Raw genomic sequence first — 23,310 nt, 5'->3', positions numbered from 1 at the left:
TAGCCTGTTTTTGTTAGGGAATACCTTGAGCCTGTGTTACAATGTTGCAACATACGGAAGTCCCTTTTCATGGTCCGTTTGACTGACTGAAAAAAAGTACCTATAACGTTCCGCCTTTGTAAAACGCAACCAATCAGATTAAAGAGGCGGAGCGACTACTACTTTTTGGCAATGTTGGCTTGACAAAGCAAATTCACTAGGTGTGTACAAACCAAGGAGGCTGAACAACTACAATCATGTCTAAGGCGACAGAAACAGACCGTCAAGGTAATACATTTACATAACCATAGTTATCTGTAAAAAGTAGTCGCAGGTCGTGCGCTATTGCTTCTATCTTTTTGTTTATCTGGGTGGGTTCTTTCAAGTGAGTAAAAGTAGCCTAAATAAAAATAAATAGCAGCCCAAGTTCTATTATTTTCCGATTGAGCCTCTTCTCCCTTTCATTAATTTGAGTTCTTCTATTTGCCATTTTCTGATCAGGCTACCTACCACGTTGTTTTGACAATCAGCTTTTCACACCCTTTAGTAATCAAACAAAGACGGGCGCGGGCGGTGTCTTCTTGACACAGGCTGAGAACAGTGTAATCGATATGGCATGACCCATGATTATTATAATAAATACACACAGTTTCGCTATGTGTTGCCCTAACCCTTGCCCCCCCTCTCTCTCTCTCTCCTGCACATTGTCAGGACTTGTTGCCGAAGACAGCAGAGCAGTAACAGACAGGGCAGGTCAGTTCTCACTCACTGTCATTGGATGCAGTGTGTTTAATAGTTTCTCAAAAGGCAAACTACTGAGCGCATAGAACCAAAACTGAAACACCAGATACGGAGCTGTATATGGAAATTAGATCAGAAGTTCTGCTATAAGAAATAAAAAGTTTGATGTATTAATAATTACCAGTAACATAGAGTGTCACATTTACATTGTAGTGTTGTCCTGGTTTGGCATGCCTCACCACATCTGCCACTGGCACACTGAATTGATTGATTGACAACTTTATTAACAGATTGCAGAATGGGTACAGTACAGTACAGCTCAATACATACAATTGTTAAGGGGATGCAGACCAGAGAAAGACTTTCGTCTTGTTTACATCAGGGTCCCCCATTTTCAATTCATCAATCATAACATATATGACATACAGATAGACAGTACTGCTACATATATACATTTATGACATCACTGAAGAAGAAGTGCCCCACAAGCAAACCAAGTGTACATTCACAATAATCATAAAATCACTGCTTATTCCTAAATCGTATATGATCTGCTGCTATAACACAATACTAGATTTGGCCTATACCTAACCCACACATGAGTGATATCACCCTACAGCTACAGGGTGTGGCAGGGAGTTGACATGTGTAGCTCCTGTTCTTTTCAAAGTTTTCACAGCCCATACCATCTTTCTCTACCTGTCATCACCCAGCTATTGAGGGCCACGAGGACTCAGTGCTTTTGGAACAATGGCTGCTTGACCCCAGACCATCACTAACCTGTAGTTAACGTGCCCAACAATGGACTAGAGAGCTAAATCTGATCCCTGTGCAATTCAGGCAATTTGAATCGGATGTGCTGAGTGTTGATATATAAAAAAACGCTGTTCATTTTTCTTTTTACAAAGGACAAAACACAGAGGCCTAAATCCATAAATAATTTATTCTTGCAAATGTTAAAGGAACACGCTATACTGGATGTCCACAGAACACGCATTATTGTGTCCCTGATGATTTTATAATGTATGCATGACTGTTGGCTGTGCATTTGTTATTGATTGTCAAAATAAACAAAAAATAAACATTATGGCAAATGCACTTACCGTCTTCTCCAGAGTCGGACAAGAATAAATGGTAAATGGTGCATTTATATAGCGGTTTTAACCAAAGCGCTTTACATTTTGTTCCTCACATTTTACCCATTCACTCACACATTCACACGCTGACGGCAGAGGCGACCATGCAAGGTGCCAACCTGCTCATCGGGGGAAGTTAGGGGTTAAGTGTCTTGCTCAAGGACATTTCGACATGCTGCCCGGGAGGAGTGAGAATCAAACCGGGAACCTCTAAATTACCAGACGACTGCTGTTACCTAGCTGAACACGAATGAATGGAAGCTGATACGGACCAGCTAGCGTAGCTGTTGGCCAAAAACACCTCTCCTGGAGTTTTAAGCTAGGCTAGTGGTCCGTATCCACGTTCATTAATTTGAGCTAAGCTAGGCAAGCTTGCAGCCAGATAGCTCTCTACTGAACTCACAGAGAGGAAATTGGTATCTATCTTCTTTTTTGACTCTGGAGAAGACTGTAAGCGCATTTCCCGTAATGTTGGCAAGTTTCTTTTTAAGTTGGTTATTTATTCGTTCATATGTTGTATTCTATAGAACTCAACCAGAACCTAACGGAGACAGATGGCTTCTACAGTAGGTAAGCGTTTATTCATAGCTATTTATACAAACATTTATAATAATAAAAAAGACTGTTGTTATGAATAGTGTATCTGCACACCTCTTTTTACCTTCCTAGTCCTACTACGTTATCCCTAATAATATTGTTGTTATGAATAGTATATCTGCACAACTCTTCCTACTAGGTTATCCCTAATAATATTGTTGTTATGAATAGTATATCTGCACAACTCTTCCTACTAGGTTATCCCTAATAATATTGTTGTTATGAATAGTATATCTGCACAACTCTTCCTACTAGGTTATCCCTAATAATATTGTTGTTATGAATAGTATATCTGCACAACTCTTCCTACTAGGTTATCCCTAATAATATTGCTCGTGGTTGTTAGTGATTCTTACGCTGTCCGTCTGCAGCACCTTCCCCCTGGATCCTGCAGAGGAGTACAAGATGGACAACAAGCGGCGAGGCGTAGCACTCATCTTCAACCAGGAGCGCTTCTTCTGGCGCCTGGGGATGAACGACCGGCACGGGACAAACGCTGACCGCTACAACCTGGAGAGGAGGTACGTCTTCAAACCAAGTAGGAACGAAACAATGAGCTCACACCCAAAAAGGTTCAGGTCATCGGAGAGTAAAAAAAAAAAAAAAAAAAAAGTCTTCTTTCCTGCAGTTCAAAATATTTAAAAACCAAACCAAGGCCATATAGTATTTGCAATAATACCCTCTCCATCCATGTTTTTTTTAACACAAGACTCACTGAGAAATCACTGCATAAGCGATGACATAGTATTAGAGGAGATGGTGAATCATGAAGTGACAAGTGTTTCCTTGTTTTCGGTTTCGGCCAAGAATCTTCATTTCGGTGCGTCCTGCCTGTACCTCCCCTCCTCCATGCTGCTGCTTTGCTATGACACCTGGTTTTCCCCCAGGGGATTCATAAAGGAACACTTGACTTGACTTGACTTGACTGGCAAATGACTTGACACAATCTGAACCGTCCTGGTCTGTTGAATCTCACCCATCTCTGTTACTCCAAGCCGGGTAAAACTAATTTATTATTTGCAGTTAATTTCTGACCCAGGTCTGCTTCACACTCGACCACTCTTTAAATAGCCATTGTACGAGCCATTATGATGGTGGCATATTATTTATTATTTGTAATATTATTATTGGATACCTGGTGGTGGGTTTTAGATGAGACAGCACTGGTCATGTATTTAGGGGGTCATCACCGGTGCAGTAATTAGTGAGGACACAGGTAGTGAGGAGCACACCGTTCTTACCAGCAGCTCAGCAGCCAGAAGCAGACAGAGATACAGAAGAACAGGGAATCACCACAGAACCCACACTGGCATCACAAAATGGAATGTTCATCATTACAACTGCAACTTCAACGCAATAAATACACCTAAACTGGAATTATGACTGGACATCCATCTTTGTTAGTTTCTGTGTCTACTGCGTAGGATCGCTCCCATACCATACCTGTGAAGTAACGGGCAAGAGAAAACAGGACATTGGAAAGTAAAATTTGCCGTTACAGCCATTATGTGACTCCTTACAGGTAATGGTTAGAAAACCACAAACAAACAGACAAACAAATGCTTTCCCTGGAGAAGCAAAGATGCACTAGGTTTGTCTTGGCTTTAGATCTTGTCTAGACTAGTTCTGTCACTGTCGGTCTCTCCTGTTCTCATGCCTTATATACCGTATTCTACGTATCTAGACTAGTTCTGTCACTGTCAGTCTCTCCTGTTCTCATGTCTTATATATTATACTTATCTAGACTAGTTCTGTCACTGTCAGTCTCTCCTGTTCTCATATATTCTACTTATCTAGACTAGTTCTGTCACTGTCAGTCTCCTGTTTCCATGTCTTATATATGTCAGTCTCTCCTGTGCTCATGTCTTATATATATTCTACTTGTCTAGACTAGTTCTGTCACTTTCAGTCTCCTGTTTCCATGTCGTATACATTGTGCCTATGGTGCTATTGTGTAACATTTGATCTTATTAACATTATCAATCTTTTACATTTTTTCTGTCCTAGATTTAAAAACTTGAACTTCGAGGTGAAGGCTTATGATAACCTTAAACTGGAGGAGGTGTTGAACAGGATCAGTGAGGGTAAGCAGATACCTTCTCAGATATCAGTTATAACTCACATGATCACCAAATGAATCCAGTGCTCATTATTAGTGCATTAGCTACAGTATAGATTCCTTTCATTCAACTTTGCAAATCAGAATGCGTTCCTGGCATGACTCAAAGTTCACATTAACGCTCAACGTGATCTTTAGGCCTGTCCCCGACTAAGGATTTGTATAGTCGACTTTGATTGGCCAAAATTTGCCGATAGATAAAAAAATAAATGTTTCTTTTGTGTATATATATATATATATATATATATATTTTTTTTTTGGATCATTCCATTTGGGTTGTGGGGGGTGCTTAATGTCTGAAGCAGTCGACTGAAGGCTTTGTGTCCTCTGCGAAAGCATGCAATTGGTCCACTGATGGATACATCTTGATATTTGTCTAGTCACTGTGTTCATTAGATGGGTGAAATCCTCTTTCAGTGCCTCTGTGCCCATTTTCTTAGGCAATTAACCTTGCTAGTATGCACGCCATTAGCGTTAGCCACGCTTCTAGGTTTATTTGCTTTTGGAAAGAAGGATACAAAAAAAAATACAAAAAATTATATATTTTTTGCATTCGACTAAGAGGTTGACTACGGCTTCTTTCGATCGATTATTCGACTAGTCGAGGTCAGCCCTAGTGATCTTAAATACGATGGCTGTACATGGTGCAAAAAGCATGAAGAAATAGATAGATGGATGGATAGATAGATAGATACTTTATTGAGGGATATGTAGGTATCCAGTAGCTCTCATCAGTCAACATTACAGTTGACAAACGTTAAAATAGACACACAATAAAAGAGTCAAATGAGTAAAGCAATGGGGTGGACAAATAATAAAATCAGTACTTAAGTTCTTAAATCGGAGAGAACCAGTGTTTCCAGAACCCCAAAGTATGCAGTATAGCCCGGTTTGGGTCCACTTGGCCTAATCCGCTTTCTCGAACTGAAGGAAATGGTTGATTTCCCCACCAGCTGCGGAGGACAACCACACAGACGCCGACTGCTTTGTTTGTGTCTTCCTGAGCCACGGTGAGAATGACCACGTTTACGCCTTCGACGGCAAGATCTACATCCAGGACATCACCGCTCTGTTCAAAGGAGACAAGTGTAGGAGCCTCGTCGGGAAGCCCAAGATCTTCATACTGCAGGTGGACGGTCAAATGTGGAATACTAGATTATAGACTATATCCGTGGTATGTGTTGCTTGGAAAAACAGCGGAGACTACAGCTGTCGCAGTGTTTGTAAACTTAACTGACAGGAAATCAAACGTAGTCCTGTTGGTTCCTGTTTGTTTCTGTCATATTGAAACCCGTCTACAGTGAAACAACCTTTATCTATTCAAATACTGCTATTTGATATGCGATTGTGTACATTACATTTAGTCATTTACCTGACGCTTTAATCCAAAGGCGAAGTTTTGTACAGTCAGCAACAGGTCAGCAGGAAGGGTACAACTCTTTAAGCCGAGTAACAATGTTCAACAACTTGGGTGCTACAGTGTTGAGTCCATAGTAGTAAAGACATAGTATAGTAGGTAGTAATATAGGCAAGGAGGATTATTTAGTGGAAAAGTGCATGATGGTAAAAGACGGTACAAATGTATTTTTTTGTAGTAGTAGTGGTGTTGTGTGTAGTGTAGATACATTAATTCTTGTCATTATTGGATCATACCGAATCTGCCTGTTTTGTCCGTCCCAGGCGTGTCGCGGGGACAAGCACGATGAGCCAGTGACCCCCATGGACGTGGTGGACAGTGAGGTTAAGACCAACGAGGTTGTGGTGGACGCAGGAGTTGTCCACACCCTCCCTGCCGGAGCCGACTTCATCATGTGCTACTCTGTGGCTGAAGGTAAGACTGACGACGCTGATATATATATTATATATGCATGCATAGAACACTGTATAGGACACCTACTGTATTCTCCCAAGTATTCAAAATGCAAATGAAAAGCCCCCAATTTTGAGCACTCTCCCCTCCAAAACGTTCCTCCGAGGTTGGGTGTGACCGACCTGCGCATTACCGTCCAAGAAGAAGAAAACGTCTCGCGGATCACGCTGACTTTGAGAGGGACGTTTTTCATATACGTGGTCCTAAACCAGATCACAGGTCAGCGGCCTCGGTCTGAACAGCCGTGCGACTTTCATGCGACTTTTACGTCACTCTAGATCGATATCTGTCCAAAATGTTTATTGTCCATCTTCATTATTGTTCATTTGAGAATGCGGGTCTGTTCAGGAGCATGCCCAGTTCACGTGACCAGATATTGGCCACATTTATTCTTTCCCCCCCCTAATTTAACCTTTATTTAACCAGGTAAGTCATTAAGAACAAATTCTTATTTACAATGGCGACCTGGCAAAAGGCACAGCCCGTTGAGGGATAGGGGGTAAAATAAATACAAAGTTAAAACGGAACAAGATTAAAACAAACGGAACAAAACAGCCACAGGAGGCAGGCAGATACAGGTGCTAGATTAGGAGCAGTTGCAGGTGTCAGTATAAATGTCCATGTATCAGTATCCTTGAAAGCTGATTTGGAGATGAAATTGTCCAGTTTTAAACTTGTTTTTGGGCATGGCAGACTGTCAAATGATGATTGACCAATTACTGAGTGTATTTTGGGGATTTTCAGCAGGATGAGATTTGTAGAATGGGTGTTGCAGACAGCAAGTGCAAAATTCAACAAACTACACAGGTAGTTAAATAATGTGAACAGCCAAACTCCCAAAAAATCTGATCTGAGCAATACATCTGAATTAAGCACCAAGGTTTGCAGTGTAATCGTAGCCAAAGTGCTCCGAATTGGGCTTTTTGTTTGTATTCTGGACTCAGAACCTGCGCTACAGTAGCTGAGATAGTACACTGCATAACCCAACGTTTCCTTGCCTACATAGACATATCGGTGGCGACTGGGGATTTAATGTTTCTCTATTTTATTTAATCACAATTCGATGAAGTTCTTGATCCTCTCCCATGTGTTCGCTAAAGGCTACTATTCCCACCGGGAGACCATCAACGGCTCCTGGTACATCCAGGATCTGTGCGAGGCCTTCCAGAGGTTCGGGGACTCCCTGGAATTCACAGAGCTCCTCACGCTAGTCAACAGAAAGGTGTCCATGAGGAAAGTTGGTAACTGTAATGATAAGAGCGCCATTGGGAAAAAGCAAGTGCCTTGCTTCGCCTCAATGCTCACCAAGAAACTCTACTTCCGACCAAAGAAAGAAATAGCTTAATCTAGTCTTAATAGAACAAGGCCTTTTTTGTGTGTTTGTTTTTTGGGGAGAGGGGTACCCTTGATCACGTAGCACTATCGTACGATTTCAAAATGTTTAGGATTTTCATGTTTTCTTAAATGTTCAATGTATGTTGCTGATCAAGAGCATATTATCCACATTTATGCATGGATTAACTAGACATTCAAATGGCTGCCGTGCTATGGAGCAGTGCAGTTCAGTAATGGTTGTTGTTCTGGGAGCCGCTAAATCTGACCTAGAAAACAAGCTCTCGTGGAACCGGTTTCTCTTCATGGCTCCACAAGGCGCCACAGAAATACTGTCAACTGTCCAGCAGGTCAGGTGACGTAAGAGAACGATAACTAGGTCATATTTCAAAATTGTTTTTATTTTATTTGTGAATTGCTTTCACTACAAACAAAAGTGCCTATCGGTCACTTCAAGAAGAATATCCCTTCTTACTTGGCTAACGAACGCAAAAAAAATCAACTAATCCAAATCTCCCAAAACCCCCGCAAGCGTTCTGTGTTTGAACCTGGACCTCTGCGTGAAGCTCGCTCCATCAAAAAAGGGAATTCATGTTGCTGTTCTTTGTGGTGTAGCCGTTTACAATTCACACGTTTTAATTGTCCATCATTGTAGGAAGGAACAGGAAGGAACAAACAAACCGTTGTACGTAAAGCACCTCAGGGACTCTGTCTGTTCCAGACATGCTGTGTCACACAGACAATGACTCAGGAATACTAAAGTCACACCACTGTACTCTGTATGCTATATCCATGTAGTAGTAGCCTACTGCTGTCCAACCTGTGATTTTCTTTTTTTACCAAATCAATGTGGGATATATTCACATGCATCCTTGAAGAGTTGTAGATGGAAAATACGCTATTTGGAACTTTGTTAACCCCTCAGAAATTGGGAGTATACATCAGATACATCAGGTCGCACATGATTTGCCACGCCCCTTTTGGGGGGAAACTGGGAATAAACAGGGATTAGACAGTGTTCATAAACTACAACTTTAGGACCAAACGGATATAAATCACACTGAAAAGACCACTGTTGCCCAAAAATAATCATTACCTCTTAGTTTTGAGTCAGTTGGAGATTCACAAGCGTAATATTAAATGTCCAGGTAGGGAAATATATATATATAGACGTTGGGATGCCCCGATCGATCGGCCCCCGATCGTTATCGGCCGATAATCAGTATAAATATGCGATCGGGGAATTCCGATAATTAGTCATATTCGCCGATCGCGGAAACTGATCAAGTGGATATCTCACTCGCTTGTCTCAGACGCACAGGACCTGCAAACTGCTCCTCCTCCCTAGCCCCGCCCGTACCCGTGTAGAGTTTGTAAACACGGAGGCGGACCTCCTCTGCTGAGTCTAGATAGTGCATTCGACCTGAGCTAACGTTAGCTACCTAGCTATCGTTACTGTTTAAACAAAATTACCCAGTCAACTATTCACTTTTAGTAGGCATTGTCTAACGGTATTTAGCCGGCTAGCTACTGATAGCTCCGGATATCAACAAATGCCCCAGGAAGTCCAGTAGCCCATGTTGATATCTCCGTTAGCTTGCGTTAGCTGACGTTAGTTCACGGTTCAAAACGAAATGTCCGATTGAACTAAATAGTTGTCTTAACGTCATCTAGCCGGCTAGCAGTAGCTACAGATAGCTCCTGATATCAATGTCTTATAACATTGATTGAATGCGTATTCGAGCTGAGGGCTTGCGGAATGTGAAAGACCAAAGCATAACGTTACCAATAGGGTCCCGCTGCAGCGCCGGAGAATCCTTTTGAGCTAGGGCTACTAGAGTACACACAGACAGTGGAGCTGTTTGCAGATAGCGAGCATTTTGACTTGTTGCGTGGTGGCGATGTCTCGCAGATAATACAACTACAAGTCTAATTATATAATATATATATTTTATTAAAAAAAAAAAAAATTCTTTTTAATCAAAAACTATCGGTATCGGATCGGTATCGGCCGATATGGCTCACGACGATCGGTATCGGTGGCAAAAAACGTGATCGGGGCATCCCTTTTTTTTCACAATGGTGTGAGTGCTCCATGGTGACCAGTGTTGGAAAGTATTTGCTTGACTTAACACTAACAAAACACACTTTTCAAACACTAAGCGTTCTGCAGACTGTTTTTAATACAGGCCAAATACAATGGCGGTCAATAGGAACAGTGTGTGTTTCCCTCAAAGCAGGCGTGGCCAAAGTACCTGGGTGTACCGGTCTGATTAATGGATCTGTTGTAACTTGTACTTCATACATACATTAGCAATGTTAGAAACCCAGGGGTAACGATACCACAGGTAGTAACGACACAAACGGCTGTACATTAGTCATTTGTGAACCAAGCTGCAAATCAGTACATGTATGATTGTTTTTGCTGAGGTGCAGTGATGTGAAATGGGGACCAATATTTCATCCATGTAAGTGTACACTCCTGTTTGCACTGTTGGGAATGTTTGACCATTTTGGGAGTTTTTTTTACTACAGTACCTGTATGATTTCTAAAGTGTGGCTCGTCAGCTATGTCTAAGGAAAAATGCAAATTATCTTATGCATTGTGGTACAATAAATTGCTTTACAGATTTTTGTCTTGCTTTACAATTATTCATTTGTGTGTGTGCGCAAATACAGGACACAGTACAGTACGAAAGTCATTTGTGATGAATGAATAGTCAAGAAATGCTTTTGTAATTTTTATTTCAATATATTTGTCACACTTAATTTCATCATCTTCAATATACTTCTTCAAAAGGACTTTATTAGCATCATCACATTTGTAAACAAAACACTTAAATTATATGGATTTGTAATAAAAGGCACCATTATCAAAATAAAGAGGAAGAATGGTATGGAAATGTTTTTATTGTGTGCGTGCGTGTGTTAATACTATCCATGGCTTGGGCTTCTTCATGGCTTGGGCTGGATCTGCTCAATTGGCAACTGGAGTTGGGTAGGATTCCTCAGTCGTCTCAGGTCCTCCTCGACCTGGTGACCCAAAAAAAAACAGTCGGAAAGAGACGTGATGTTTAAAAACAGTCAGAAAGACGTGATGTTTAAAAACAGTCAGAAAGAGACGTGATGTTTAAAAACAGTCAGAGACGTGATGATTAAAAACAGTCAGAAAGAGATGTGATTAAAAAACTGTCCGAAAGAGACACGATTAAAAACAGTCAAAGAGACGTAAGACACATGTATGATTAACACTTTGGATGCCAACGACGCTATAAGTCGTTAGTTCATGCCGCCAGTTGAGTGCCGCCAACGACATAGCGTTAGTTTGTATTTTTTTTTTATTGGCGATTTGAATTCATATTTCATCAATCGAGCATCACGCTAGTGTTGCAGAGTCTCTCTGAGCTCAATTGGGAAGATACCGCCCCCTATCGTCTCTCCCTGTGTAACTGCACCCCATTAGTTTAGACTGATGAAGGGGGGGGGGGGGGGGGCAGTTTCCTCATTTTACTTTTCCGTCAACCCAACTGAAGAGACCCAAGTTGATCGCCGGCCCGGAAAACGCGTGGAATATATATTTACAGTACCCAACGCTGAATCAATAAACGCGATCGATATTTGGAATGGCGATCAGGAATTGGAATAATCTTTTTGGATAACATCTGATCTGAGGTAAGGAATCTATTTTACCAGTCTTGGGGTAATCTGAGCTTTTTTCACAGATATCAACGTGTCCCATATGTGTGTGTCTGTGTGCGCGCTGATCAGGAAATGAGAGAATCGATATTTCAGCCCGCTTCTATAGCGTGCATAAGTATACATATACTATCGATAATCTAGCGTTTATTTGAAAACGATTCATAAATAGGCCGAAAAATGACCGTTTGTGTATGCCAGAATATTCCAGTAAATGCCGTTTATCACGGAATCTATATTTTCCTGAAAAACGAGGGCTTTTCAAAATGCTGTAAAACGGAAATTAACAGATTAAAAAACAATCCGTTTCGACAATGTTGACTGCAAACAAGTCATTGATAAACGACGGGCAGATTAGACACATAATTTAAGACGGAGATTATGCGTTCACAACGCTAACATTGAAGTGGGTGGTGGCATTTAACCACGTTTTACCATGTTCACCAGTGGTAATCAAAGTGTTAAAGAACAGTCAGAAAGAGACATGATGTTTAAAAACAAAGAGACATGATGTTTAAAAACAGTCAGAAAGAGACATGATGTTTAAAAACAGTCAAGACGTGATGCGGGCAGCTGGGTGGCGCAGTGGGCAAGGCGCTCGCCACTAACGCAGGAGATACTGGTATCGAGCCCAGCTCTCAGCGTTGCTTCCGGCTTGGCCGGCCGTCGTACTAACACAATTGGCAGTATTAGAGGGTGGGAAAGCCGGTGGGTGGGTCCTGGTCGTTGTAAACAGCGACTCCTACAGTTCGGTCGGGGCACCTGCTCAGCGAGGAAAGGATCTGACCATTCCACACGTTACACCCTCTCAGTGAGAGTCCGCGCTGCCAGGTGAAAAGAAGCGGTGGGCTGGCTACACATGTGTCGGAGGAAGCATGCGATAGCCTCCACTCTCCCAGACCGACTGTAGGGGGTAGAGTGCGCAGCGACCAGGAAGGGGATTGGGAAGTGGCATAACGACTAACATTGGGATGGGAGAAAAATGGAGGAAAAAGGAGGGGAAAAAAAAAAAAAAAAAAAAAGAGAGACGTGATGTTTAAAAACAGAAAGAGAAATTATGCTTAAAAACAGTCAGAAAGAGACATGATTAAAACAGTCAGAAAGAGACATGATTAAAAAGTCAGAAAGAGGCGTGATGATTAAAAACTGTCAGAAAGAGACATTATTAAAAAGAAAGAGAAATGATTAAAAACAAAGAAAGACATGATTAAAAACAGAAAGATAAATGATGATTAAAAACAGACACAAGAACACCATAGAGTCAGAAACAGAAGTGATGATTGATTGGAATACCAAGTAAGCAGCAGAGCATGTATTGTTCAGTCATTTAAACAACTTTAGGGACAGTATGAGAATGAGAGGAACAGTGGGAAGAGGAGAGGGACAGTAGGAGGAGAGAAGGAGAAGAGGGGGAGTAGGAGAGGGACAGTAGGAGGAGATGGACATTAGGAAGAGAGGGACAGTGGGAGGAGGAGAGGGAGAGTAGGAAGAAGGACAGTAGGAAGAGAAGGAGGAGAGGGAGAGTAGGAGGGGGGGTAGGAGGAGGAGAGGGACAGTATGAGGAGGAGAGGGAGAGTAGGAGGAGAAACAGTGGGAAGAGGAGAGGGACAGTATGAGGAGGAGAGGGACAGTAGGAGGAGAGGAACAGTGGGAAGAGGAGAGGGAGAGTAGGAGGAGGAGAGGGACACTAGGAGAAGGACAGTTGGAGGAGGAGAGGGACATTAGAAAGGAGAGGAGGAGAGAATAGGAGGGGGGTAGTAGGAGGAGGAGAGGGACAGTAGGAGGAGGAACAGTAGGAGGAGGAGAGGGACAGTAGAAGGAGGAGAGGGACACTAGAAAGAGGAGAGGAGAGAGAATAGGAGGGGGGTAGTAGGAGGAGGAGAGGGACACTAGGAGGAGGAGAGGGACAGTAGGAGGAGGAGAGGAACAGTGGGAAGAGGAGAGGGAGAGTAGGAGGAGGAGAGGAACAGTGGGAAGAGGAGAGGGAGAGTAGGAGGAGGAGAGGGACACTAGGAGGAGAATGACAGTTGGAGGAGAGGGACACTAGGAGGAGGAGAGGAGGGGGCGCCCCAGTGGCGAACCACATAACGCGCTGAGTCGCGGCACGGCCGACCCGGGTTCGATTCACGAACCAGTCGTTATTTGTCAAATGTCTTCCCCCCACTCTGTCTCCCGTTTCACCTCTCTCTCTCTCTCTACTGGACTGCCCAGTAGAATAAAGCGATAAACGCTAAAAAATAAATCTTTAAAAAAAAAAAAGAGAGAGAGGAGAGGAGGAGAGAATAGGAGGGGGGTAGTAGGAAGAGGAGAGAAGGAGGAGAGAATAGGAGGGGGGTAGTAGGAGGAGGAGAAGAGGGACAGTAGGAGGAAGAGAGGGACATTAGAAAGAGGAGAGGAGGAGAGAATAGGAGAGGGACAGTAGGAAGAGGAGAGAAGGAGGAGAGAATAGGAGGGGGGTAGGATGAGGAGAGGGACAGTAGGAGGAGGAGAGAAGGAAGAGGGACAGGAGGAAGAGGAGAGGAACAGTAGTAGAAAGAGAAGTGATGATTGATTGGAATACCAAGTAAGCAGCAGAGCACATTGTCATTTAAACAACTTGAGAAAACGAACCACAGCCAGTTCCTCCTTCAGTTCGTTGTACTGTTCCACACTGAAGCGCTTCTTCTTGGCACCCTTGTAGAAGTAATGCAGAAACTGCCTGTCTTGAGCATCTGGGTAAACATAATCCTGCAAAGAGGAATAGGTTTAGGTTACTATGAAATGTCAAATGTCAATATTTGTGACAGTATGTTCAGCCCCAAAGCCCCATTTCCAAGTTAAACACAGCAACTATATCTCAGTTGCCATGTGAAAGCCTTAAGTAAGTAGAATCTTGGACTAGTTTACATAGTCAGTCAGATTTTTCAAGCAGTTATATAGTTCAAGTTCAAGTTTCTTTAATAGTTGTCATACAGAAGTACAGAATACTTTTATACAAAATGCTTCTTACTGTTACGCTCCAGAGACTGTGCTAGACAAGATAGTATGAAATAAAATAGTATAGCATGTAAAAATAGAAGTACAAAAGGTCACAGTGTTCAGTATAGACATATGTACAATGTTCGATGCAGAATAGAAGTAACTGAGTTACCATACAATATACAATATTCTATGCAATGTACTAATATACAATACTATATAGTGCAGAGCAGAAATGGGATGAGGTACAATTTAGGTACAATTTACAGTAAGGTGTACGAGTTGTAGTGCAAATCCTTTACCAATAAATATAAAGTGTAAAGTGTGTTTAGGTGATCTAAAGTGTGTAGAGTGGGTGCTGCAGTGTGTTGTTTGTTTAAGTGAGTGTGTGTGGGTGTGTGTGCTGTACTGCTGTGTGCATTTGATGGTTGTTGCATAGTGGACTGGACTGCATTTATATAGTGCTTTTATCCAAAGCGCTTTACAACTTATGCCTCGCATTCACTCATACATTCACACACCCAACAGCAGAAGCAACCATGCAAGGTGCCAATTAGGATTTAAGTGTCTTGCTCAAGGACACTTCGACATGCTGCCCGGGAGGAGCCGGAATCTAACCGGGAACCTTCTGGTTACCAGATGACCTCTCTACCTACTGAGCCACTGTCTTTGTTACTATGAATCTGGGAAGACAGATGTTACACACGGTCACATGGTGTTGGCCACTGGTGCTGCAGGCATAGTCTGACTCACAGGATGTTGGCTGTGTGTATAAGCCTCCCATTGGCCGACTGTTTCTGTCCCCTTTCACACGCTGTTTTTTCTTCTTCTTTTTTTTACCGTTTTCAAAATCCCCATCCATAGGATCAATAGCAACAAGTCTTGGAGCTACACTCATGATGAACAACCTTCATGAAGACACATTTCTCCCCTGATGTTATTCAAGACACATTCTGGGCCATAAGCACTGCCCTAGATGATTGCGATTAGGTTGTTCATCAACCCAGAGTGTTTTTTATCCCCCCCCCCCCCAGTGCACAATGATAATGGATTCTGCCAGGCATTTCGCAGTGTGGAGATAAATCAGGCGAGACTAGTCACGGCAAACAAAACTAGCTTTTTCATTCGGTCGCTACAGTGGATCACTGGTGGCTTCTGAAACCACTTGCCACCAGAGATGGAAAGCAACCAAGTACTTCTACTGAAAATTTTACTCAAGTATGGTTTTGACGTACATGTTGCCCTTTTTTAAATTTTATTTATCCTTTATTTATCCAGGAATGTCCCATTGAGATACAAGATCTCTTCTTCCAGGGAGTCCTGACCCTATTTAAAGTATTTCCATTTAAGGAGTTTAACTCCACTACATTCTGAAGGAAGTATCCTACTTTTACTCCATTTACTTTTTTCCCCACTACATTTATCTGAATCCAGCAGTTACTTTAAAGAATAAAAGCTTACAAAACCGTAGACAAGTTGATGAAAACTATGCTTTTTCAGAGTTCAAGGCTGTAATTTTATGTAATGCTGGTGAGGACATACAGTAGGAGAAGAATCCAATGCTGGTAGGTGATGTTTTATTAAAACCATATAAAATCAAACCAATCAACGACCACACTCAAAACAAACTAAATCAAACAGCACCTTTACTGAATTAAGGTGAGACAGTACCCCCTAATAGGCAAAACAAATATTTGAATAGATATCACTATGAAACATTCCCAGTCTGTTTGTGTACATATGTAAGAAAAAATGTATTGCAAGTTTTCCGCATGTTATGTGTATGTATGCAAATGAGGCACTTCCTCATAAAATGTCCGCACATTTGCATATATTGCCAAGACACGAATCACCAACATGAATGATATATCAACAAACCCTTCTGTAATTAGAAGCAGGATATGGATGGGAAGAAATGTAGAAAGTTTGGTGTGTGTAGGTACTAGGGAAATGGAGTTCCATGTCTTTGTGTGTAAGTAAAATGCATTTTTGAGAAAAAACCCTCAAAGTTCTGTATTGTAATTGTGATCTATGGACACAATCAGACAAAATAAAGTAAAATAAACAACTAATTGTGTGTTTGATATTTTATTGCCACTAGTTTGAAATAAGACATGTTAAGGAAGCAAAATATAACAAAATCTCAATATTGCAGAGAAAAAAAAGCAAAAAGGCGATTAAATAAGTGTTCTTTTGTCTCACCTGCTTGTTGAGGACAGACAAACTAAATCAAACGGCATCTTTACTGAATTAAACAAGTGTCCTGTGATCTCACCTGCTTGGTGAGGACATAGTATGAGAAGACTCCAATGCTGGTTGAGTAAGTAAGGAAGTAGGTGATGGGCTCCATGACGTCCCAGGAGTACACCCACCAGGTGAGCCAGGCCAGGGCCCCTCCCTGCACGGACAGCAGGGCCATGCCCCCCCACAGGGCGTTGGATGTCTGGAACCCTGCCCTACGGGAGATCTGGGCCTTCATCTGGATGGTGAAAAGATACCAGAGGAGAGAGAGAGTTGTCAGAGGAGACAGAGTTGTCAGTCAGAGGAGAGAGAGAGTTGTCAGATGAGAAAGAGTTATCAGATGAGAGAGAGAGTTGTCAGAGGAGAGAGAGAGTTGTCAGTCAGATGAGAGTTATCAGATGAGAGAGAGAGTTGTCAGATGAGAGTTGTCAGAGGAGAGAGTTGTCAGAGGAGAGAGAGTTGTCAGATGAGAGTTGTCAGAGGAGAGAGTTGTCAGTCAGATGAGAGAGTTATCAGATGAAGAGTCGTTAGATGAGATAGTTGTCAGTCAGATGAGAGAGAGTTATCAGATGAGAGAGTTGTCAGATGAAGAGAGTTGTCAGATGAGAGAGAGAGTTGTCAGTCAGATGAGAGTTATCAGATGAGAGAGAGTTATCAGATGAGAGTTGTCAGATGAGAGAGTTGTCAGTCAGATGAGAGAGAGAGTTGTCAGTCAGATAAGAGAGAGAGAGAGTTGTCAGATGAGAGAGTTGTCAGTCAGATGAGAGAGAGAGTCGTCAGTCAGATGAGTGCACATGCAACTGAAATGTATGAATATCTGACTGCATTTAAAATGTTTACGTCCCTCGCTGGTAATTTATGTGTACAACACGAACACATCATTCAAATGCGTGCGTTTGTGTTTCCATAAGCGCTTTTGCATGCATGTGTGTAAAAGTCAGGCTATAATGAGGGTGTCATCCAAAACAACACGAGAGAGACAGAGCGAGAGAGAGAGCAACCTTTGAAAAATCCTCTGTATGATCATCAACCACATACATTTCCTTACAAACAATAATGCCTTGAGCAAATCACAGATTGGCTTCCTACCAAACCACCGTACAACAGACCACATTCTCACCCTCAGCACCCTAATCGACAACCAAATAAATAAAAATAAAAGCAAAATATACTCCTGTTTTGTTGACTTCCAAAAAGCATTTGACTCAATTCGAGGGTCTGCTGTACAAGCTGCTAGATAGTGGCATTGGTGGGAAAACCTACAACCTCATAAAGTCAATGTACACCAACAACACCAGGGCCTGTGAGCATTGAGGACAAACACACAAGACTTCTTTCCTCAAAGCCGTGGGGTTAGACAGGGGTACAGTCTGAGTCCAACCCTCTTCAACATATACATAAATGAACTGGCAAAAACATTGGAACAAACTGCAGCACCTGGCATCCCCCTAGCAAACACAGAAGTAAAATGCCTACTGTTTGCAGATGACCTGGTGCTGCTGTCTCCAACAAAAGAAGGGCTACAGCAGCACCTTGATCATCTGCACAAATTCTCCCAGACATGGGCACCGACAGTAAACCTAACCAAAACTAAAGTTATGATATTCCAAAAAGGCCCAGCCTACAACAACACAAACACAAATTCCTCCTAGACAAAATTTCCCTAGAATACACAAAAAACTACACTTATCTCGGCCTTAGCATCAGTGCCACAGGGAACTTCAACCAAGCTGTGAACGACCTGAGAGACAAAGCAAGAAGGGCTTTTTATGCCATCAAAAGGAACATCAAGTTAGACATTCCATTCAAAATCTGGCTCAAAATATTAGACTCCGTCATAGAACCCATTTCCCTATATGGTTGCGAAGTCTGGGGCCCACTTGCAAACCAAGACTTCACCAAATGGGACAAACACCCAATTGAGACTCTGCATGCAGAATTTTGCAAATCCATTCTCTGCACCCAACGGAAAACACCAAATAATGCATGCAGAGCAGAACTAGGAAGATACCCACTAATCATCAAAATCCAAAAAATAGCATTTAAATTCTACAATCACCTAAAAGAAAGTGACCCAGACACACTCCACAACAAAGCCCTCACCTACAGTGAGACCATTGAGAGATGCCCACTCAGCCAGATGGTTCTGGGACTCTGCTCACAAACACAAGCAGAGCCACCAGACAGAAACCACACTGACTGGACTAAACCAAATTATAAGAAAACAAAAAGAAAACTATCTGACACATTGGAAAGAATCAACCCAAAACCAGAGCAAATTGAAATGCTATTTGGCCCTAAACAGAGAGTACACAGTGGCAGAATACCTGAGCACTGTGACTGACCCAAAACTGAGAAGATCCTTGACTAGGTACAGACTCAGCGAGCACAGCCTAGCCATCGAGAAGACAGACTGAGAGACAGAAAGAGAGAACATACCATACATAGAGAGAGATTAAGAGAGAGCATAACATACATAAAGAGAGAGACAGACAGAAAGGAAGAGAGGACATAATATACATAGAGAGAGAGAGAGAGCATAATATACATAGAGAGAGAGAGAGAGAGAGAGAGAGAGAGGAGAGAGAGAGAGAGAGCATAATATACATAGAGAGAGAGAGAGAGAGCATAATATACATAGAGAGAGAGCGAGAGCGAGAGAGACGGACAGAAAGGAAGAGAGAACATAATATACATAGAGAGAAACAAAGAGGAAGAGAAAACATAACAGAGAGAGAGAGAGAGAGAGAGAGAGAGAGAGAGAGAGAGAGAGAGAGAGAGAGAGAGAGAGAGAGAGAGAGAGTGAGAGAGAGAGAGGAGAGAGAGGAGTCTCGGGTCTCACCTTCTCCAGAGGCGAGAGCTGCTGTTTCAGGACGTCCAGTTTCTCCAGTAGCTGCCTCTCCTTCAGCAGGTGGTGGTCTGACTGGTGCAGAGCAGCATGGAGCAGGTGAACCATGTACTTCAAATCATCCACAACAACGGCCTTATCGCTGGACACACTCTCTACCATAGAGAGAGACAGGGAGGAGGAGAGGAAAGAGGAGGAGAGGAACAGTAGGAGGAGAGGGACAGAAGGAGGAGAGGAACAGTAGGAGGAGGAAGAGGAGAGGGACAGTAGGAGGAAGATGAGAGGGACAGGAGGAGGAGGAAGAGGAGAGGGACAGTAGGAGGAGGAAGAGAGGGACAGTAAGAGGAGGGGGAGGAGGAGAGGGACAGTAGGAGGAGGAAGAGAGGGACAGTAAGAGGAGGGTGAGGAGGGGAGGGACAGTAGGAGGAGGAAGAGGAGAGGGACAGTAGGAGGAGGAAGAGAGGGACAGTAGGAGGAGGGGGAGGAGGAGATGGACAGTAGGAGGAGGAAGAGAGGGACAGTTGGAGTAGGAGAGGGACAGTAGGATGAGGAAGAGGAGAGGGACAGTAGGAGGAGGAAGAGAGGGACAGTAGGAGGAGGGGGAGAAGGAGAGGGACAGTAGGAGGAAGAAGAGAGGGACAGTAGGAGGAAGAGGAGAGGGACAGGAGGAGGAGGAAGAGGAGAGTGACAGTAGGAGGAGGAAGAGAGGGACAGTAGGAGGAGGGGGAGGAGGAGAGGGACAGTAGGAGGAGGAAGAGAGGGACAGTAGGAGGAAGAGGAGAGGGACAGGAGGAGGAGGAAGAGGAGAGGGACAGTAGGAGGAGGAAGAGGAGAGGGACAATATAATGAGGAAGAGGAGAGGGACAATAGAATGAGGAAGAGGAGATGGACAGTAGGAGGAGGAAGAGAGAAGGAGGAGCAGGAGGAGAGGGACGGTAGGAGGAGGATGAGAGGAACATTAGGAGGATGAGAGGAACAGTATGAGCAGTAGGAAGAGGAGAGGAGGCGACAGGAGGAAAAGTGATACAGCAGTTGGAAATAATTATTATTGTTGGATACTTTTACAATGGCAAATGTTGTCATCATTTTCAGCAGATTTAGAATTATGAAAAAAATAAAAAAAATAAAAAATAAAAACTGAGTTGTAGAGAAACATGTTCCTGTACCTCTTTCAGGAGAACGGACATTATATACAATGTCATTGATGACAAGCTGAAAGTTCTTGTCCAACAGAGAGTCTATCAGTGTGGAGTTGGAGACACGCTCTCCATCTGGCAGGACGAGACAGGAGACTGTCAGTATGCAAGTGTGTGTATTCCTGTGTACGTGTGTATGTGTGTGTGTGTGTATTCCTGTGTACGTGTGTGTGTGTGTGTGTGTGTGTGTGTGTGTGTGTGTGTGTGTGTGTGTGTGTGTGTGTGTGTGTGTATCCCTGTGTACTTATGTGTGTGTTAGATTGGTATGTGTGTGTGTGTGTGTGTGTATCCCTGTGTATGCGTGTGTGTGTTAGATTGGTATGTGTGTGTGTGTGTATCCCTGTATACTTGTTAGATTGGTATGTGTGTGTTTGTCTGTGTGTGCCCCTGTATGTGTCAGTTTGTGTCAGTATGTTTGAGGTTTATGTAGTACGATACAGTGTGTGTGTGTGTGTGTGTGTGTGTACACGTGTCCCCTGCGTACATGTGTGTGTGTTAGATAAGTATGCATGCATTCAGTACATTCAAGATGTGTGTGAGTGTCATCTATGTATTTGTGTGTTTCGTGACTGTTGGGAACTAGGCTAAATGTGTAACCTACTTCCAATGATGCTAAGCTAGGCTAACGGTGTGGCTGTTCCCTAAGCCTAATGCATGCACAGAGATGAAAAAGGTATGTATCTTCTTGTCTAACTCCAGGGTAGATGGCAAATAAGCTAATTTCCCAAAATGTTGGGAGTGTTCCTTTAAGTACAATACAGTGTGTGTGTGTGTCTTCATGCATGTGTCGTACCCTTGCAGAGCACAGAGGCTGTGACTCCAGGGTCCTCCCTCTGAAGGTCATTGATGAGGTCACCTACACTCATCAGCATGGGCCTCAGGAAGAACAGACACTTCTCACTCCTAGAGGGCATCAGGACCTCCAGCACCGGACGTCCGTGTCTGTACTGCAAACACACATCTAGGACACAATCGGGGGGGGGGGGGGGGGGGGGTTAGAGGCTGCACATGCGGTTGTATGTAATAATAAACTTTATTTGTATAGCACTTTTCATTACAGAAATTGCAGTTCAAAGTGCTTCACAGCCGTAAAAAAATACAGGCATGAGCGAGCATAAAAAAAGATAGAGAGTCAAGTCAAGTCAAGTCAAGAGTTTTATTTGTCACGGCATACAAGTATACAATGAAATGCGGGTGGTCTTGCCCGCAACGATGTGCAATACAGTGGTACAACATATAATAGAATCCAATAAAAACAACATTGTGCAATAAACAGGTAACAGGTAACATGGTGGGACATCTCGGTATCTGTACATAGTTATTTACAGAGCATATAGGACATGCTAGGTAGCTTTGGTAGTGCAATACACTGTTACTGTTGTTATACTAATTTAGAGTGGCCTTTCCTTTTGGCCATAAGTGTGGGTGTGTGCGGCATGAGTGTGTGCCCGCTCATGTTAAAGTGTTAAAGTGGCTGCTAGTGTGTGAGCGTGCACAGCGTGCGTGTCGTGTGTGTGCTCATGTGTGCTTGTGTGTGGATAGTTCAGTGTTCTGTGGCACTCAGTGTTCATTGTTCAAGGCTCTGATGGCCTGGGGGAAGAAGCTGAGCCTAAGCCTCTCTGTCCTAGTAGCTGGGGTTCACAGGCGTCTGCCTGACCTCAGCAGCTGGAACAGGCTGTTATTGGGGTGGTGGGGGTCTTTCATTATTCTGCAGGCTCTGGATTTGCACCTCTTGTTGTATAGAACCTGCAGGGGAGGTAGTGCAATACCCGTGGTACGCTCGGCTGAGTGCACCACTCTCTGTAGGGCCTTCTTGTCCTGTGCCGTGCTGTTTCCATACCAGGCAGTGATGTTTCCGGTCAAGATGCTCTCTACAGCTCCCGAGTAGAAGGACTGGAGTATCTTCCCCGATACTCTGAACTTCCTTAACTGTCTCAGGTGGTAGAGGCGCTGCTTCGCCTTCTTTACGACTGTGTCTATGTGTGTTGACCATGTCGGATCCTCTGAGATGTGGACCCCCAGGTACTTAAAGCTGCTCACCCTGTCCACGGTAGCCCCGTTTATCATCAGTGGTGTGTGTGTCTCCTGCTGTCCTCTCCTATAATCCACGATCAGCTCCTTGGTTTTACTAATGTTCAGGAGCAGGCTGTTGTCCTGGCACCAGCGTTCCAGTACCTCAACCTCCTCCCGGTAGGCCTTCTCGTCGTTGTCCGAGATCAGCCCCACCACCACTGTGTCGTCTGCGAACTTCACTATGGAGTTGGAGCTGAACTTGGCCACACAATCGTGTGTGTAGAGTGAGTACAGCAGGGGGCTCAGAACACATCCCTGGGGGGACCCGATGCTCAGGGTGATGGTGTTGGAGGTCTGACCCCCCACCCTGACCGCCTGGGGTCTTTCGCTCAGAAAGTCCAGTACCCAGGCGCTCGGGGCAGAGCTCAGACCCAGCTCGATCAGCTTGTCCACCAGTCTGGTGGGGACTATGGTGTTGAACGCTGAGCTGTAGTCAATGAACAACAGTCTCACATAGCCCCCCTTCTGACGGTCAAGGTGAGAGAGGGTGCTGTGCAGTACCTGGGAGACCGCGTCGTCAGTGG

General features: G+C 43.5%; 2 protein-coding genes across 2 annotated transcripts in view; one reads left to right on the top strand and one right to left on the bottom strand.

Annotated features, from left to right (window-relative positions):
• Window positions 1-158: 158 nt before the first annotated feature.
• On the top strand, window positions 159-10,405 carry LOC311232298 (caspase-6-like). The gene is made up of 8 exons (XM_084319049.1): window positions 159-267; window positions 691-732; window positions 2,384-2,426; window positions 2,825-2,974; window positions 4,461-4,537; window positions 5,526-5,701; window positions 6,253-6,403; window positions 7,543-10,405. The coding sequence occupies exons 1-8, from the start codon at window positions 237-239 to the stop codon at window positions 7,785-7,787; spliced, it is 915 nt and encodes a 304-aa protein (XP_084175175.1). The 5' UTR covers window positions 159-236; the 3' UTR covers window positions 7,788-10,405.
• A 146-nt stretch (window positions 10,406-10,551) lies between these two features.
• Window positions 10,552-23,310, bottom strand: part of LOC311232297 (calcium uniporter protein, mitochondrial-like) — a 75,800-nt gene continuing 63,041 nt past the window's right edge. Inside the window, exons 3-8 of the mRNA XM_084319048.1 lie at window positions 21,507-21,674; window positions 20,684-20,788; window positions 19,512-19,672; window positions 16,704-16,907; window positions 14,081-14,197; window positions 10,552-10,807 (exon numbers count right to left, since the gene is read on the bottom strand). Of these exons, the coding sequence (XP_084175174.1) occupies window positions 10,730-10,807; window positions 14,081-14,197; window positions 16,704-16,907; window positions 19,512-19,672; window positions 20,684-20,788; window positions 21,507-21,674 (833 nt within the window). The 3' untranslated portion in view covers window positions 10,552-10,729. The remainder of the gene's footprint in view (window positions 10,808-14,080; window positions 14,198-16,703; window positions 16,908-19,511; window positions 19,673-20,683; window positions 20,789-21,506; window positions 21,675-23,310) is intronic.

Source organism: Notolepis coatsorum (genome assembly GCF_963971535.1).
Source record: "Notolepis coatsorum genome assembly, chromosome: 7".
Lineage (NCBI taxonomy): Eukaryota > Metazoa > Chordata > Actinopteri > Aulopiformes > Paralepididae > Notolepis > Notolepis coatsorum.
The sequence above is the reverse complement of the archived record's forward strand: the minus strand, read 5'-3'. Positions and strand labels throughout refer to the sequence as shown.

Bases quoted from the DNA above. Each gene is read 5' to 3' on its own strand.
- LOC311232298 (XM_084319049.1), top strand. From the start codon at position 237: ATGTCTAAGGCGACAGAAACAGACCGTCAAG. The intron at 268-690 runs GTAATACATTTA...GCACATTGTCAG, and splicing joins GACAGAAACAGACCGTCAAG to GACTTGTTGCCGAAGACAGC. The intron at 2,427-2,824 runs GTAAGCGTTTAT...GTCCGTCTGCAG, and splicing joins ACAGATGGCTTCTACAGTAG to CACCTTCCCCCTGGATCCTG.